Source organism: Vipera ursinii (genome assembly GCF_947247035.1).
Source record: "Vipera ursinii genome assembly, chromosome: 1".
In the NCBI taxonomy this organism is placed as follows: Eukaryota; Metazoa; Chordata; class Lepidosauria; order Squamata; family Viperidae; genus Vipera; species Vipera ursinii.
Window position 1 is genome coordinate 331,037,082 of NC_139512.1, and position 17,900 is coordinate 331,054,981.

General features: G+C 37.7%; 1 protein-coding gene across 2 annotated transcripts in view; it reads right to left on the reverse strand.

The window, feature by feature from the left end:
* Positions 1–744: 744 nt before the first annotated feature.
* MSRA (methionine sulfoxide reductase A) overlaps positions 745–17,900 on the reverse strand; it is a 214,549-nt gene continuing 197,393 nt past the window's right edge. Inside the window, exons 6-7 of one of the 2 annotated variants that reach the window (XR_014490690.1) lie at positions 1,457–2,777; positions 745–1,386 (exon numbers count right to left, since the gene is read on the reverse strand). Coding sequence is in view for 1 of the 2 variants with exons in the window: in XM_083348460.1 (XP_083204586.1) it covers positions 2,613–2,777 (165 nt within the window). In the remaining variant the exon portion in view is untranslated. Of the gene's footprint in view, positions 2,778–17,900 lie in introns of both variants that reach the window. The other variant, XM_083348460.1, reaches the window with a different exon arrangement.

Sequence of the window (17,900 nt, forward strand, 5' to 3'; positions counted from 1 at the left end):
TTAATGAATACAAATTCCAAAAGCACTCTTCATCTTAAACAATGGTGATTCTAAAGCTGTAATTTGTGATTGCTCCTTGGCAATGAACATTGTTTTGCCAAAGAGATCTCACTTAGTAGAATACCCCCACCCACACCAACAAATATTAGCCAGAAGCAAAGATAGAAGGAGTAAGGTACCAACATCATCATTACACCCGTTCTCCCTTTCATTTCCTTTTCACCAAGTGGCTGGGAAATTATAGATAGTGCTGGTTTCCTTGACAATGAACAATAGAACAATTCAGAGGTATAATGCTCAACACAATACATTCTGTTACTATAGGAACCAGGCATTACAAGTGATGGGGGTGGTACAAGACGGAAGGCAGAGTTACAGTACACAGTAAGACTTTGCCAATGTCCAACACTGAAATGCACCGTATGTTGCATTTGCAACATATCAAATAACAAATCACCATTTGCTGATTTCCATCACTGACCAACAGGATGAAAAGCAAATAGTTGGAAGTGGTTGTGTGAGTGTGGCTTAAAGGATGTGACCAGTTCACAATTTCACCCATATTTCTTTATTACAAGAGAGCATTTGGAAGAGAGATGCACCACAAATATTGGGAGTACGTATTTATGGCTATGTGGAGACTTCCAGGAAGGAGTATCTGATCCATAGCTACCAAGCTGTGAGCCAAAAGTCAAGTCCCAGACTTGGATTTCATATACTTAACATAACAGTACAAAGCAGATATGAACCATCATCATAAAAAGAGCCTTGGTGGAGCAGTGGGCTAACGCCTCCTTAAGTAACACCAGCTGCCTGCAATTATTGCAGGTTCGCATCCCACCAGGCTCAAGGTTGACTCAGCCTTCCATCCTTCCGAGGTAGGTAAAATGAGGACCCAGATTGTTGGGGGCAATTAAGCTGACTTTGTAATAATGCCGCTTGGGGTGTGTGTGAAAGCCCTAATAAGCAGGCATATACATGGAATGAAGGCTACTGCTAAGCTTGTAAGCCGCCCTGAGTCTTCGGAGAAGGGCGGGATATAAATGCAATAAAAATAAAAAAATAAAATAAATCTATATTTGCAGCCCTTTATTGTGATATATTTGATACAGTCTCCCTACTAATTCAGACCAATTCTCAGGTCAACAGAATCTACTTTGCTTCTTCTGCATGTGATCCCTTCCCACTATTGAGAATCTCTCTCTCTCTCTCTCTCTCGCTGTGTGTGTGTGTGTGTGTTGGCATAAGAGATTAGGACTGGTGAAAGAATTAGGGAACACCTTCTTACACATATTTGTATGAAACAAGTATTTGGGGCCTGAAAGAAATCTGTGAGTTGAGAGCTACATAAAACTTCAAGCTTCCCTTTTACATTTCAGAATCAAGCTGAGAAATCAATTAAGAAACTTACTCAACATCAATGTTCTAGCATCCCTCACTTACTTTCAGCAAATACCCAATTTATTGCATAATGTAATAAGTTATTAAGTGTGGTTATGGCTACATAATGTTCCCACTTGAAATTTATTTAGCAGTTAACTTCAAAAAGCATATACATAATGGAACACAATCTGAGACAGAGCTATCAAGCTAATAGCTCCTTGTTAATATTATATCTCTGGTGATAATTTATGAAGTGAATTGCAAGATTGGATATTTTGAGTAAAGAAATGGGAGAGGTGTGGAAATGCTCACCCTGCCCTTGGCTCCTGTTTCTCAATTTCAATTCATTCCCAGGAAACTTTCCTCCCCCCCAATAAGTTTGCTAATATTCTTTCTTGTTACTTAAACGTGACATGCATACCTTTGCCTTAACTCTTCAGCTTACTGTATTAATGTAAAAAGTTATGTTAGCTTATATGATATAAAATCCCAGCAAATCCTATCACTCCATATGGCACTAGCAGGATTCTGATGCATACATATTCAGCAAGATTATAAGTGTGCAAAATTGCAGCCTATATGTTACATACAATTTACCATGACCGCTTTTGCAAATCTGGCCAATAAATAGAGCCAAAACCTTCAAACTGTTCTCCCTCATTTTAGGGGCTGGGAGAGTGCTTAAGGAGTGAGATCTCCTTAATCTTGATCCTTGCAATAGCTTGTGCATTTATTTATTTTTAAAAATATAACTCCTTTAAACACTGCACCAATGGACATTGCACATTTGGAGTTTAGCCCTCAACATGCCAGAGACACACCATTGCGGCCTTCATGGCTTCAGAAATTGCCTGTCTCTGATATAAATCACCATGGTCAGTGCCATTTCAGATGTTCCTATATTTTTAAGAGTGATCCTACGCAGTATCAGGAGGTTATTCATCCTCTGAAAAGGCAGAGAACTATGCCTAAGCAGAAAATCCTCCTCTACTATGCAGGTTTTCTAAATGCAATGAATTTATTTCTATTTAAAAATGTGTTTTTTCTTATCTAAACTCAAAAGGAAATAGTCCAAGGAAGATTCCGCAATTGATTTTTCATTACTTGATACTATGCCTTCTTTTGAGAATAAATGCCACGGATTTCATATTTGTGAAAGCTACACTGAAGTCTCCAGTAAAAATCCAAACACATTTCTTTATGTTGGATATGTGCCCTGTGAGTAAGGATCATACTTTAATGCCAATAGGACAGGAAACCCCTGTGCCTCCAAGTCCACAGTAACCATTAGGGTGTTTGCTTAGGTACTGCTGGTGGTATTCTTCCGCATAATAGAACTCTGGAGCCTCGCGGATTTCAGTTGTGATGACCCCAAAACTATTCTCTGTCAATGCCTGCCAAAGATAAAAGGAAGAGAAGGAAAGAATCTTATTAGGAATTGTTTATAAGAAGTCATATGAATGATTAGTAACAGAACTTTGAACTCTATAAGAAAGAGAAAATATTTAACCGTTTAATGGAGAACATGCTTGGCTATCTAGGGTTAATGTGAAAATAAGCAAGTATAGCATGGTGGGTAGAGAATTAATTTAGAAGTGGGCAACCCAAATTCAAATCCATACTCATTACAAGCTCCTTGGATGACATTGGTGTACTCATTGCAGAAGGTGAAACATACTGCTTTATAGTAGTCAAAAATCAGGGATTAGTCAATCTGAATAGATACCTTCAGATTATAAATCTAATCAATATTCCTGAGCCCAAACTTCTGCAGGTGACTAGATACAATTGTAGAAATATGAATACTACATATCGATCTCCGATCTATCTTTGGACAAAGGATCTAAAGACAACAGGAAAAAAATGATTCTGTGATAGTTTTAGTTTACAGTAGGAGAATTATAGGTCTCACAGAGGTCTTGCAAAGAGACTTAAGATAAAATGTGGAGAGTATTAGTTTTAGTATTTTCCTATCACATCAGCAAAGTATTTTCCTAAATATTTTGGTTGAATGAAAACTAAAGCATTCATCTCCATAACTTTAGTTTAAATTAGGATATTTTAATAAATGAAATAGCAAAATAAGCATTGGAATATCTTATTATCAGTATTTACTTTTCTACATAATTGCTACCATTCACAGCATACTTCTTACAATAGACAATTAAAGTGATCTGAAAGAATTCAACATTTTGTTTCCTCAGTCAGATCCTGACAGTCATTTCCACCTTTTTCATTTGCAACAAACAGATGCCCATGGAGATATTCCTTCAATTTTGGGGAAAGATGGAAGTTTCTCACACTAAGTCCTCCTGAACTGAACTAACAGAGTGTGCTCCAAACAAAATGTTAGAGCATTAATGCATTAGTACTGTTGTCAATATGCAACAATAAAGGGATTACTTTTCATTCAACCCATTATGCCATTTTATAAAAAATAGAATAGAATAGAACACAATAGAATAGAATAGAATAGAATAGAATAGAATAGAATAGAATAGAATAGAATAGAATAGAATAGAATAGAATAGAATAGAATAGAATAGAATAACAGAGTTGGAAGAGACCTTGGAGGTCATCTAGTCCAACCCCCTGCTCAGGAAGGAAACTCTATACCATATCAATCAAATCATTGTCCAATCTCTTCTTTAAAACTTCCAGTGTTGGAGCATTCACAGCTTTTGGAGGCAAGTTGTTCCACTGATTCATTGTTCTTACTGTCGGGAAATTTCTCCTTAGTTCTAGGTTACTTTTCTCCTTGATTAGTTTCCATCTTTTGCTTCTTGTCCTGCCCTCAGGTGCTTTGGAGAATAACTTGACTCCCTCTTCTTTGTGGCAACCCCTTCTTTTCATTAAACTAGACATACCCAATTCCAGCAAACATTCTTTATATGTTTTAGCCTCCAGTCCCCTAATAATCTTTGCTGCTCTTCTTTGCACTCTTTCTAAAATCTCAACATCTTTTTTACATCATGGCAACCAAAACTGGATGCAGAGATGGTGTGATATGCATCCAAAGTTTTGAGATAATTAGAAAATTGGATGAATTCTGGATATATATATATATTGTATTTGCTTCCTCTAGAAAGAACAGAAGGAGATTCTGCTTGATCACAGAACTGGACTGGAAGACCTCCAAGGTTCCTTCCAACTCTGTTATTCTGTAATAATCTGATAACAGCTTTTATCTTTAAGATGCATAAATATTAGGGAAACTTTCCCCAGCTGGGTGTCCTTGAGACATATAAACTTCAACTTTCAGATTCTCAGAACTGCCTATGTTGGCAAACTAGATTTAATTTTGATACCAATTAAATGAGTTTGTGCATTTGATGCCAGATTTCAGTGGATTGGAGAGGTAAAAGTAGAATTAGCTTGAAGCTGGTTTGCACTCAAGCTTTTGAGAAATATCTAGAATAATATGGTTTTGGAAAATTCAATGTCTCTTCTCCTAGGGACCCATCATTTAAGATTGGAGATGCAATTTGGTCCTTTATCCAGATCCAGCTGGCAGAAAAGATTCTGTCAGCTTATACTTTTCCTAACAGATAAAAGTCCACAAGTCCCCATGCTGCAGGATCAACTTTCAATTTTAGTTTGCAAATATGTTCTTGGCATCTAATAAAATTGGGAATTTTATTAGATGCCAAGAACATATCAGAACTAGCTGATTTCCATACACTTCCCCACAGTAACTGCTAGCAAAACGATTACTAAAATATCTGTATTGGATTATGGTTTCCATGAGCCATTCAGAACTTCAGACAATTCTTTTAAGTACAGAATTAAAGTTCACATTATGCAACTTTTTCAGCTACCAAAAATTAAGAAGAATCTATAGCACTTGAAGTAAAAATAGGACTTTTAAACATTTAAGTTTCTTATTAAATTTGATGACAGAGGATTTATTTTAAAAATATAATTTAAGAGAAAAGTAGCATGTTGAAAATTTCCCCATGGGTAAGGTGTATGGATCTTAAATTACTTTAGCTATAAGGTAACCATGTGGTGCATGTAAGTGTCTAGTCCTTTATTGTACAATAATTTTTTCTAGTAATCTGTAGTCTCCCTGGCTTTCCACACGTCAGTTAAACCCCCCCCCCTAAAAAAGGCAAAATCTTGAAATAATTCCTTCCATTGGAGTTTTTCAGCAGTCCCACAGTCACTACTATAGGTCATTTTCTCGTTGAGAAACTGTTGGAGATTTCTTCTTTCTCCTACGGACTACATGCCTCCCAATCTGTCCAAGAATTAAGTTTCTGTTCACCAAAGCTCAACCAGGTGGACCTGTTCTGCTGTGGTCTCTCCAAGTAGGGGTGGGAGTGTCTATGTCTATCTGAAGAGCATAACTGCGCTACTTGGGTCATTTGTCTTAGTATGCTGAAGTAGCTTTCTGTGTTCTTCACTGACATGTGAGCTTGTGTGTGTGTGTGTGTGTAGGTTAGATCACCTCTTCAGCTCTTGTTTTCCTCAATAAACAGGGCCGGCCCTTTGAGAAGTTCTTTGCACTTTTTCAAGCAGCTTCATAGCCACCTCAGATGCACTCCTTAGTATACTGGAGGAAAGTAACAAAACCAGTGGAAGAGGGAGAGACAGGGAGAGAGACGTGAAGAATGCACTGTGCCTTTCCAAGAGAACTTGGCATCAGTATCCTCTCTCATCCATGCTAGCTATGGAACAGCAATGACTTGGCAATTCAAAGAAGCAGATGTCAGCCTCATCTGGTTGCCTCGACTCCAGTTGTTTGTTTAAAATGATCAGCAAAACCAAGCAAGCATGGGGGGCTTGGTGCCCAGGGAGAAAGAAAATGCACCCACCCCTTCTGGTCAGTTCTTTTTCCTCTGGCTTGAATGAATGTGATGTAGCCATGAAGGAAAAAAAAACCAGGAAACTAAGCTTTAACAAAGAAGATTAAGGTACACTTGAATCCAAACATCTCAGAAAGTATCGGCACTTAGCCAACTTGTGATGGTCTGTGGGAATGACCTTGGAAGACAAGAGGAAAACCTACAGCCAGGACAACAGAGATAGCTCAGTCCACAAGTGAGGGAAAAGCATGGGAAACATTTCAGAGGGGACTCTGCCTAGTTTCCTGGAAGCTAAAAAGAGAGGATGGGAGAAATATTTTTAGTTCTGCAAGATTCTGTTTAATGGTTCCTTATAATAAAGTTAGTGCTGATGCTCCTGGTTGTGCTCCTTGTCTGGACTAATACAATTTGTCTGACTTCAAAAAAGCTAAGCAGAGTTAAATTTGGTTAATTTTTGAATGTAAGACCACCAGAAAATCCCAGGGATATAAACAAAAATCCTTTCCAAAGGCAAAAGCAGCCATTTTTCTACTGTTGACCAGAAGCTGCATGGACATGCCAAAGGAATGGAGTTCACCTTGAGAATCATTATGCTTATCTGATGATATGAAGAGGATATGGTCTTTTAGCATATTCCAGAGATCAGGTATTGACTTTCTATAGGCGATCATTGAAGCCTTTTAACATAAACTGGGGTCATTGATTTAGATACCAGTGACTTCAGAGCAACAGGGTCATGAAAGAAGCTTGTAAGCCGCCCTGAGTCTTCGGAGAAGGGCAGGATATAAATGTAATAAAAATAAAAATAAAAAATAAACCTGCTGTGAGGTATGAAACAGGTAAAAGAGAAGAAAGCGGTTTAACTTGCACATATCCTACAAAAGCAAGAGAGGAATTCCATTTTTGCATGGCCCTGTTTGTCAGTTGGCAAACACACAATGAACACTTCCCTTCCCTATGCATCCCATGTTATACAGTAACTGGTTCAATATAAGCAAAGGAATAAAAGCTATTGTTAGTCTCTCCATTTCTGCACTTCGCAGAGCACGCACCAATCAAGATCACATGAAAAATAATTCCCATCAACCCAATGGCCAGAGTTTCTTTCAGTGGAGTGCAAAACAATTTAAAATTTAAACAATTTAAAATTCCAATACTAAAACTGTAAAAAGAAACAAAATAATACAAAACAAAAGATGCAAATAAAAATTTGCACAAGCCATTACTCCAGGATAAATTAGGGACTAAAAATAAAAAATAGTTAGCTGGGAATAAGTACCATTTAACTGCGGAAAAAGATAAAGTACTTTTACAGGCAAGATTGTAGAATGATGGAAACATTTGTAAAGAGAGCACATATTCAAAACTGACCACTGAAAAGTGTGGTATGAAAGGCAACAGACCAGCTGTCAAGCAGAAATCATTACCAAATTATTTGAAGCTGTATGAGAAGAGGTAGCTAAAGTACTAACAGTTTTGTGCCAAGAGATAGCTATAGAACAAAACAGCATGGCCTAGATATTAGGAAAATATTGCCCTATATATTTGTGCAGAAGAAAAAAGATACGAGATAAATTATTAACAATTTGTATTTCATTATATAAACAATTTATTGAAGTTCTTATAGAGAACAATGGAGAAATAATAAATGAATCCATGAGTTTCAAAAAAGGAACACGAGATCAGATAGCTGCCGTGATATAGAGGTTTATCCATGCTTCATTGACTACAGCAATGCCTACGAATGTTTATATCATGCTACAGTGAATACTTTAAAGCTAATGGTTGTGCTAGTACACCTGAAAATGCTGACCCTTGAGATGATGATGATCAGCAGGCAAAAATTCACATACTTTTTGTGGTTGATGACTCGATACAGTACTACTAAATCTGAACTTTATCCTGAACGTTACAAAGGGACTGCAGTTGTGTCACAAAGGGTTGTGTTTTAGACCATTTGCCATTATATAGGATTCTGCTAAGGAAGAGTCAGTACATGCTACAGTGCAACAGGCATATCTATGAAACCAGAAAGTCAGCTCTTTGCACACAATCCATGGTCTAAGATTGAATGGGTGCATTTGCATGACACATTAAATTGATCGGTAGTAACTTGGCTGGTTTCTTTGTAACTCAGCATGTTAAGCAAGTCAAACTGTATAGGCTAGTCTCTGGGTTGGTGTAATATATGAACTCAAATATCGGATTAATTAACCAGATTTATTTATTAGAAGCATGCTCCGTTCAGCTCACTAAGCAACTTAGGGTAAGTTATAATTTGCAGAAATAAAAAAGCAAGACATTAAAAATACAATAAAATGTTATAAACACTATTTCTTATTTCTACAGTATTATGTTATAATAGAAATAAGAATGGCATTGACCAAGGCCAACAACACATATCTTATTCAACAGAAATCTCAGTACCATATGAGAGAAGAAATATCCCATATGTGTCGGTTGGGCTGTGTTTTATTTTCTTTTGTGTCAACCCTTTTAATGTTTTGGTTGAATGTTTTCACTATAAAGCAGTGTTGCAGTTTTTTTTAAAGATTGTAGAAAATGAGCCTGACTTCTAGTTTGCCACTGTTACCTTGTGGAATGTTTCTTCAATTCCCCAATGGAGCCTATCATCCAGGAATTTCCTGCTGGATTCCCATTCCAGTGCTAACCAGAGAGTTTAATCTTTTGACACCAACCAAGATTAGCTAAGTAGTCTCTCCTAGCTGATATTTATAGTTGGTATAGTAAAAACTCCAGCCTGTAGCAGAGGCACTTGAAGATTGTGACTCATCAGAATGACAAAGCAAGCACTAGTCAATGGAAAGTCTGCTCTTCACATATGTCATAATAAAAAAAGGGTGGAGGTTGCATTCTAATGTCACAATACTTATTTTATCATTTGCCTCCCCTTCCTCCCCTCCCCATGCTAATGACTAGAAGTTAACCTTGGTTTAATATACCAGTTGGTGCACATAGGCTATCTTTCCAATCTGAACATCCACTGCATCCAAATTTATGTTATTGACATTTTACGTTATTTCAGTAATTGTGTACTTACATCTATTGCATCAATTTTATGTCATTTGCATATGTAAATAAACAGGCACAAATGACAAAACATCATTTATGTAATTATACACATGAAGCAAATTAATATATATTATATCACTTGTCTGACTGCCTTGAAAGAAACAAAAACAAACAGTCCATTATATGAGGAGTTGCAGTTTAAATAAAATGTTCATTGCATGGACTGTCTGATAAATGGAAGTCTTGGAAGTCTGAAGAATCAGACATTTCCTGTACCACTTATTACTACTGACTCCACTAAATGGCATAAACAGATACTTGAATATGGAGCCAATCATACTCTACTCTCCTTTGCCAGGTTTAAATTCTCTCATTGAGGAGGAGAAAGCAATTGACAGCCAAGGATGGGAAATCAGTTTCTTTATGGCTATTTATGGGCTGTGTCACTTTCATATCTGTTCAACCTGAAGTTAATTCTATCCAATTTCCACTGTAATGGGGGATTTTAAAAGGCGTTCAGCACAAAACATGTATATATGAGTATGTTATTTCTATACCTATTTTGTCACTGGGAACATATTTCTTAGCATATTTTATCTAAATGTACACATTTGTAAATAAGTTTAAGACAAAAATATAGAAACTTCCAAAATGTTTCTTGAATTAAGAACTGTACTGAAAAATTGAAGAAATGCAAAATTTAGTTACGGTAGTTCTAAACTCATAGAACAAAACAGTTCACATTACAATTCACAAAGACCAAATTCTGTAAGATCCCCACTAACGGGTCTCAAAGATGGAAACCACACACTGATTAATACACCACTCACTTTTTTTTACTTGATCAAATACCTTGCTTTCTGGGTATAGGAAAGGGCAGAGGCAAGTATCATTTAAAAGGAAATGTAGGAAAGAGGAAATTAGGCAAAGCAAGTAAGCTACAATCAGTGTTACCCAGATTGAGTTGCCCATTTCATTCTAGGACCAATTTCAGTGGAGTACAATTTTTTATGTCTGAAGAAATTATGTCTAATTGGAATAATCTGCACTACCTCTTTAAAAAAATCAAAATATTCAAGCTTCAATATAAATCTAAAGATATTTGACTGCTGATTAAAGGCCCACTAATGCATGTTTCTTTGAGTGAATCGAATATCATCATAGAAAAAGCCTAAAAGCATTTGGTCTGGTCCTTAAACTACAACTCTTCTTAGATCACAAGTTATCAGGCCAAATCCGAGCCTTCCTCTCACTGACCTTTTATTGCCAATGGAAGTGCTGTATAACAAAAAATGGGCCTGACTGAGTGTGACACACTGTATACACATCAATATGAGTGAGAAGAAGGGTTGCTTTGCAGAGGCACTTGCCAACAACCTCACTTTTGGTGCCATCTGCTCTGAAGAGAGCCAGCACCTGTTCAGAGCAGCTGCCGATTGCAGAACGTAGGTAAGAGAAAAATCAGGCTCATTCTCGACTTGGCCGGCTGCAGGTAACACATGGCCCTCACCAACGGGAATGCCAACTGTTCCCTCTTAAGCATGTCCTAATTAGGAAACAGAAAGCATTGTGAAATCTCAAAACTGATCAGTTATGTGATTTTACAGGAAGTTTCCAGAAACAGGAAGTTTCCTCCCTCTCCTTTCATGTCAGGTTCAGTTGATTCATCAAGGTACCGGAGTATCCTAAAGGTGGGGGTGCGAAGGGAAATGAAATGAACAGTCTAATTTTTCTCTTTCCATCTTTTAACTGAGTTTGGCTTAACCTGGGGATGAATGACTCTTCCTATCACTTGTCATGTAGACTGACTGCAGGAATCATGAGTTAGCCATCAGGAACCCATCAGCTTAGGAAAATCCGTCCTGATCCGAGCCTCTTTTTTTTTTCCATTGGGGGCAGCTTCTCTCACTATTGTTCTTTTTCAGCCATTAAAACATAACACATTCCCTAGCTTTTCATTTACAAGCAGTTCCCTTGTATCATTTGGTATTTCTACTAGATATTAAAAGTAGGATTCCCCCCACTTCAAAGACGACATTTCTACAACCTTTTAGAAGGTTAGGTTTAAACAAAAACATATACCCAGCACAGCCAGATACCTAAATTTCTGAAAGAACACAAAAGGCTTTTTTCCCACCCAAAAAACCAAATATATACAGTACACACACACAGATATATATAGCTCCACATGAAATATTTGATGACCAATCAGTCCATTCAGAATCCCCAACCATACCTTGATATTTTTCTTTCCCTTTATTACTGTAACAAAGCAGAAAGAGGATAGAAGGTCTGAAAATAGTCTGTCTCTGCAAGATATTATCCCTACTGTTGTTGCCTATAAACATTTAGTCTCATTCTCACATCCCACTTAACATGCCATGAAGACCTTAACATGCTCGCTGACCTGTTCCATTCCCACCCTGCTGTAGTGGGAGTTGTCTATAGTTGTCCACTATTAAAATTGTGTTTTTCTCTTTATCCTACACAACAGTTGCTAAATAAATGATCTATGACACTTCTATTATAGGGCGAGTTATAACACATCCAAGATAGGGATCTACCCAATTCCTATTGGCTATTAACATTTACTATGAACATGACTTGCTCCATCTGGTCATTGGAAGCTAATCTCTATGACTTGGACTGAGGAAGAGATCAGATACCTGGTTTGTATAGTGGATAATTTGCTTTTGACACAGAAATATAAAACTAGCAGAAGATCAGCACAATGTAGTTTTCTGCTGACACAAGATGATGGGTCTACACATTAATAATAACACACATAGGGATGGGAAAACTGCCTGGTGATTCACAATATGCACATCCCTGGACATGACCTTCGAGATCAATAATGTTGGAAACATCCTGTACAGTTTTGGTATAGGGAAAGAAGCTCTTACAAAGTCTTCAGTGTTATTTTTTATTTTTTTATTTTAATTCCATTTATATCCCGCCCTTCTCCAAAGACTCAGGGCGGCTTACAAGCTTAGCAGTAGCCTTCATTCTATGTATATGCCTGCTTGTTAGGGCTTTCACACACACCCCAAGCGGCATTATTACAAAGTCAGCTTAATTGCCCCCAACAATCTGGGTCCTCATTTTACCTACCTCGGAAGGATGGAAGGCTGAGTCAACCTTGAGCCTGGTGGGATGCGAACCTGTACTAATTGCAGGCAGCTGGTGTTACTTAAGGAGGCATTAGCCCACTGCTCCACCTGCAACTATTTTTATATATTGCCTTCTCTGAGAAAATAGATGGGTGTAGGACTGGCAGCAACTGCCAAAGACAAATGAGAAAGTTCATAGGTAGGAAGTTAGAGTTCCCTTTACTTTAAGAGCTCTCTACCACTCAGGGCATTACTTCATTTCCTCAGTGATCCTCTCCCTTGAGAAGAATTGAAATCATAAGCCAATTTATGTTGCAGTAGTAACAGTATAAAAATGTTAGCACCCGGCTTCAAAGCAATTACCTAAAGCAGGGGTAGGCAACCTCAGCTCTTTTATGACTCATGGACATGCTGGCTCAGGAATTCTGGGAGTTGAAGTCCATGAGTCATAAAAGAGCCAAGGTTGCCTACCCCTGACCTAAAGCAAAGGACAAAAGCAATATCACAACAAAATAAAGCCATTAAAAAGAGTTTTAGTGGGGGGGAAAACAGAACAATTAGATCTGGAACACAAAATTTCAGATGGTCCCAGCTGCTGTCATTCATGCTTTCATGACCCAAACCTGATAGCTCTAGAAAAGGTGTGCGCATGGAACCTCTCTCTCCACACAGGTTCCTCTTCTCCCCTCCAGCTGCCCATTTACTGTATATAAGCCTGAAAGTCCCAAAGTTTGCTCTACAAGGGATTGGGCATTTCTTTGCTTCTGATCACAGGACTACATAGCTCTGCCCACCACTGTTTATGCTTTTCAAGCCAACTCCATTATTTCACTAGGACTCCTTGGCAAACATGAGAAAGGTTTCCCTTCACTGAAGTGTGCAGGCAATATAACAACAGGGAGGGACAGAAAGAGAAATCGTCTTGTTTTGCAACAGGAATTGAACCTAACATACAGTCATGAGCTCAAGAAAGTAAACCTAAACCCTCTTCAAGTTCTATAGTTTTACCAATTAGGAGAGAGTCAAAATTATCTGGTCCTTAGCAGTCCTTAAAAATAGGTAAATACAACCTCAGATGGACAACAACACATGACATGTAACACCATGTCATCATTTATCTTACAAAAAGAAAGCCAAATGGATTTTAACAGATTAATATTTTTCTAACCACTTTCCCTTTCCCTTTTATCTTTTTTCTTGCGTAAGTGATGTACTTCAAACAAAAACTTGGATTGGGGCAGCCTGCCTTGTTTAGTTTGTAAGAATGGCATTGGGTGGGTGCTTTGCTTTTCAGTTTCCCAGGTACTAATATATATGTACAACTATATCCAAAAAATGCCCAGCCATACGGGTCCAGGAATTTGACAGACACCCAGAAAGGTATCTTGGTGTTTAGAACCACTGTTCAGAACATAGAGCTGCTGTGACTTATCAAAAAGCTTGAATTTTGTTTCATTTGTCCAAGGAACATTCTCCCAAAAGCCCTGTGATGTATCAACATGGATTTTAGCAAACCTCAATCTAGTTTTTGTGCTGGCTTTCAGAAACCAAATCTTCCTGGGTCTTCAACCATGGAGGCCACTCTTAGTCAGACATTAAGGAATGGTGGACTTGATATTGTTATCCTTTATCTATGACACCTGTGACATTAAAGTAAGCAGTCTGCTTGAGAGATCACTAATACCTAATAATGCAATTTAAGGCACCAATAATTATGTCCAAGCCGTTTTCATTTGTTTTATTATTTACAAAACTATGTTGTCCTACATCAAAACCAAATTGTCTGCTATATGGACTATGGAATAAAGAATGGTGCATCCTTATCTACTTATGTCAGTTTCAATTCATTTCATGGGAAATGGGGATTCTCTGGGGAAAAGTGGAGGCATCCAATACTTTTTGACCACATCTTTAGCAATGTTGCCCAATTTTTGAGGAATGAGATGTAAATTTCAATAATATACACTGTTAAAGTAAAAAGTAATAATCAGACTTCTCAACAGAAATATACACATTTGTGTTTTCAGGCTGACATTGTATATACATTAAATTCTATGGGGAAAACATTTTGAATATACTGTAGTTGTCTGCTGAAGTACACATGGCCCAGTTTAGGTATTGAGACATAGAACTGGAAACCAGTGTTATGGGGGAAACGACTGGGCTCCTCATCAGAAAACAGAGTGCCCAAACCAACAAGGTTACAAGTTATATATACTCTGAAATGGTATATAAGACTTACAATATACATTATAGCAGGGATCTTTAAACTTGGCCCTTTTATGACTTGTGGACTTCAACTCCTAGAATTCCTCAGCCAGCGTGCTTGGCTGAGGAATTCTCGGAGTTAATCCACAAGTCATATAAAAGGGCCAAGTTTGAAGACCCCTGAAATTATAGCATAACCTTTACAGCTGGAATGTAGCATCTGATAAGAACAATCAGGTGATCTTAGTATGAACTCACCTGATGTGTCTAAATTCTGTGTTTTTAAGGAGGCTCTAAGCCAGGGGTGTCAAATTGCCAGCCCGCGGGCTGGACACATCATGAGGAAACCGCGCCCACCCCATTGCCGGAAATGGGGAAAAAGTTCCGAAACGTCGCACGACGTCACGTGACATCGCGAGTTTAACATGTCTGCTCTAAGCCCACTGTTTCCACCAACACAGGTACCCTCTTATAGAAACAATGTACTTTCACACCAAGAAAAAGATAACAACTTGGTTTATTTTCTCTGTCTCTTTGACTTCCAGGGTCACTGGGCAATTTCAGTTTATTTTTTCTGCTGTGCAATTCAAAATCCCTCACAGCAGTCAGCTATGTAAGAATGTAATATTGTCTCCCACATCAAACCTGTATAAGGTGAGATATGAAGGCTTGCAGTGATGAGGTAATTCATTTTACTAACAATAGGGTGGGGGTTTGTTTTGAATTTTTTTCTATTTATTTATTTATAGTATAGAAAATGAATTGAGGGGAGGAAAGGCAGTCTTTCTGTTACAAGGAAGAACCTTTGGTTTATCTTTAAAAAAGATGGTGGAGTGCTAAATATGGTCTCTTCTAATGTTTCAGCTGAACTGAAAGATGCTTCCCCACCAGGCTATTAACAATTTAACTTCTGCTGGCATCTCTGTTTCCAAGAGGAAGACAAGCAGGAAGTTGAATGCTCCACAGCTGAGAACACGCAGATTTGGAAGCAGCAGGCTGGACCAGATGGAAGAGTGATTACTGACGCTGAAAAGTTATCGTCTTTCAAAAAATCTTGGCATTTGAAATGACAGGATGGAAAAAAAATAATGAAAAAGAGAACATAAATGTGGGTTAGGCTTGTTGCTGGAAAGTTTTCTTATCACACTCCCTGTGAAGCTGAGAAAGTTCCTCCACTTGAAAACAGGCCATGGCAATAAAGCACCCTTTCTCTAAACTGGTCTTCCCTTTGAGCAGCGTTTTCTATCCTGCTGTGGTCTGGAAGTGCTGGACTACAGTCTCCATTATGCCAATGGCTGTCTGGACACGATGAGAGTTGTAATTCAGGACCCCGGAGAAGCAGCAGGCTTATATTATTTTTAGCCCCTCTTCCCCCATTCCTGCATTTCAGGCAGCTTCTAAATATAACACATATCCACTTTTTTTAAAAATAAAAATAAAAATCTAACGGATGACACTAAAACAGAGTAAAACAACATATTACAATAGATCAATATGGGATCTAAAAATCCCCATACTGAATCATCACAAGTTGTATATATTTTCTCATAAAGCAAGGCTTTTCACAAATTCGAAGGGAAGATCAGGCAATTGCTACTGAGGAAGTTCTCGAAAGTTGAGGTGTAAGTTGAAGACATCAATGGAGAGAAATCACAATGTAATAAGGCTTTTAATCATGCTGCAACTGAAAAGATGGGGTACCAAATCTAGACTGCAAAAATCCAAATAGATAATTACAGTTTTCTGTATCTTTTTGCTCGCACCTTGTTATTTGGATTTCTGAAATGCAGATATGGCAACCATACTTTTACTTATTCTTCACCCACAGGTTTCACTGGCATCAACTCAATGCTTAAAAGTAGATGAAAATTTGTGATATCTAAATATTACAGAATTTGCTTTCTTTAATTTGCTGACAGGGAAACACTTTCACTCCCAACAAGGGAAGTAAAGCCAACAACAGCAACAACAGTGAAAGCCTACATAAATACATAGATAACATGAAAATATTTCATATGCATGGATATCTAAGGATATGAGTCACTCTGAGAAATTTGGATAGAATAAGTCAATCAGAATCACAGTTTCTGATTCCAAACAAATGAATGCCTTTGTTTTGATATGGAAACATTTGTGCCAGTTGTGCAGAAGAAGCATGAAATCACATTGTTCTTCCAGCCTTGCATCTTCAGATCTAGTCTGCTACATGTCAACAACATGGTATCAGAAGAGAGCATGGGGTAGGTAGGAAGTATGCTGCGGGTTGTTTTTTTTTCATTCTACCATCCCTATCACATTCCAGAACTGTCTATATCACAAACCTTGGCCAACAATAATCCTGGGCATATAATTTTTCCTGGCAATTCTCATTTCCTAGGCTTTTAATCATGGTATCAATACAGACAATTTTTCCTGGCTGAAATTTCCAAAAAGCAAGGAATGGAGTAAACAAAGGTTCTTCCAATTTTATTCTGAGACTCAACAACTTAACCCTCTCATACACCAATAAAGCTAATGGTGTGAAATATGTCAGTGTTAGCAGTTAATAAGAAAATCCTGTATCTTGGAGATGTACCACTTATATCAAGGACAAATATAGTCAATGGGGACAAATGAGAAAATTTTCCCAGGCAATTTAACTGGATTCAGAGCAAGGTAACCTAAACCATAGTTAAAGAAATGCCACCTGATAAATACATGTCCTTGGCTAGGGGTGACTAATCAGAGACTGAAGTGTTTGCTGTGTAATGGTGAATAGACTGCCATGGCATTGTGCCAAAGAATAAAACATTTCAGGAGAAGATGACAAGAAATTTTTGCTTAACAATAAATGGAATTAGCAAAGGGAGACACAGAGACTAGAAGCTTAGGAGGACAGAAATAACATCAGACCCTGATAATTAATTTCTCGGAGATGTCTTGCAATGCAAAGAAAGCCAGTTTGTTTTCACAGTAGGTTTCAGGTTAAATGATATTTAATGAACCAGCAAAGCTTTTGAAGCTTCAGAATACTGTAAGCCTACCTAGATAGGCCAATTGATAATGCTGTCTAAATAACTGAAATATCCAAGAATAATCAATTACATGAAGCTTTCATTGCTAAAAAAAAAGCTCATTCAAAACCAATTTAGCATTGTCAGGGCAGTGACAAACAAAGCCTCTATGACAGGACATTAATTTCTATTCTCATGTTCAGCTAAGAGATACTTATAGACCAAGGACAGCGGCTAGCCCACATACATGTACACAGGAAGGGCATTGTATCAATTTTGGTTACTGGGCTACCTAGATTGGCATTGTCGAAACTAATTGGTTAGCACTCCCCAAGATATCAGGCAAGAATCCTGCCCAATTTTAT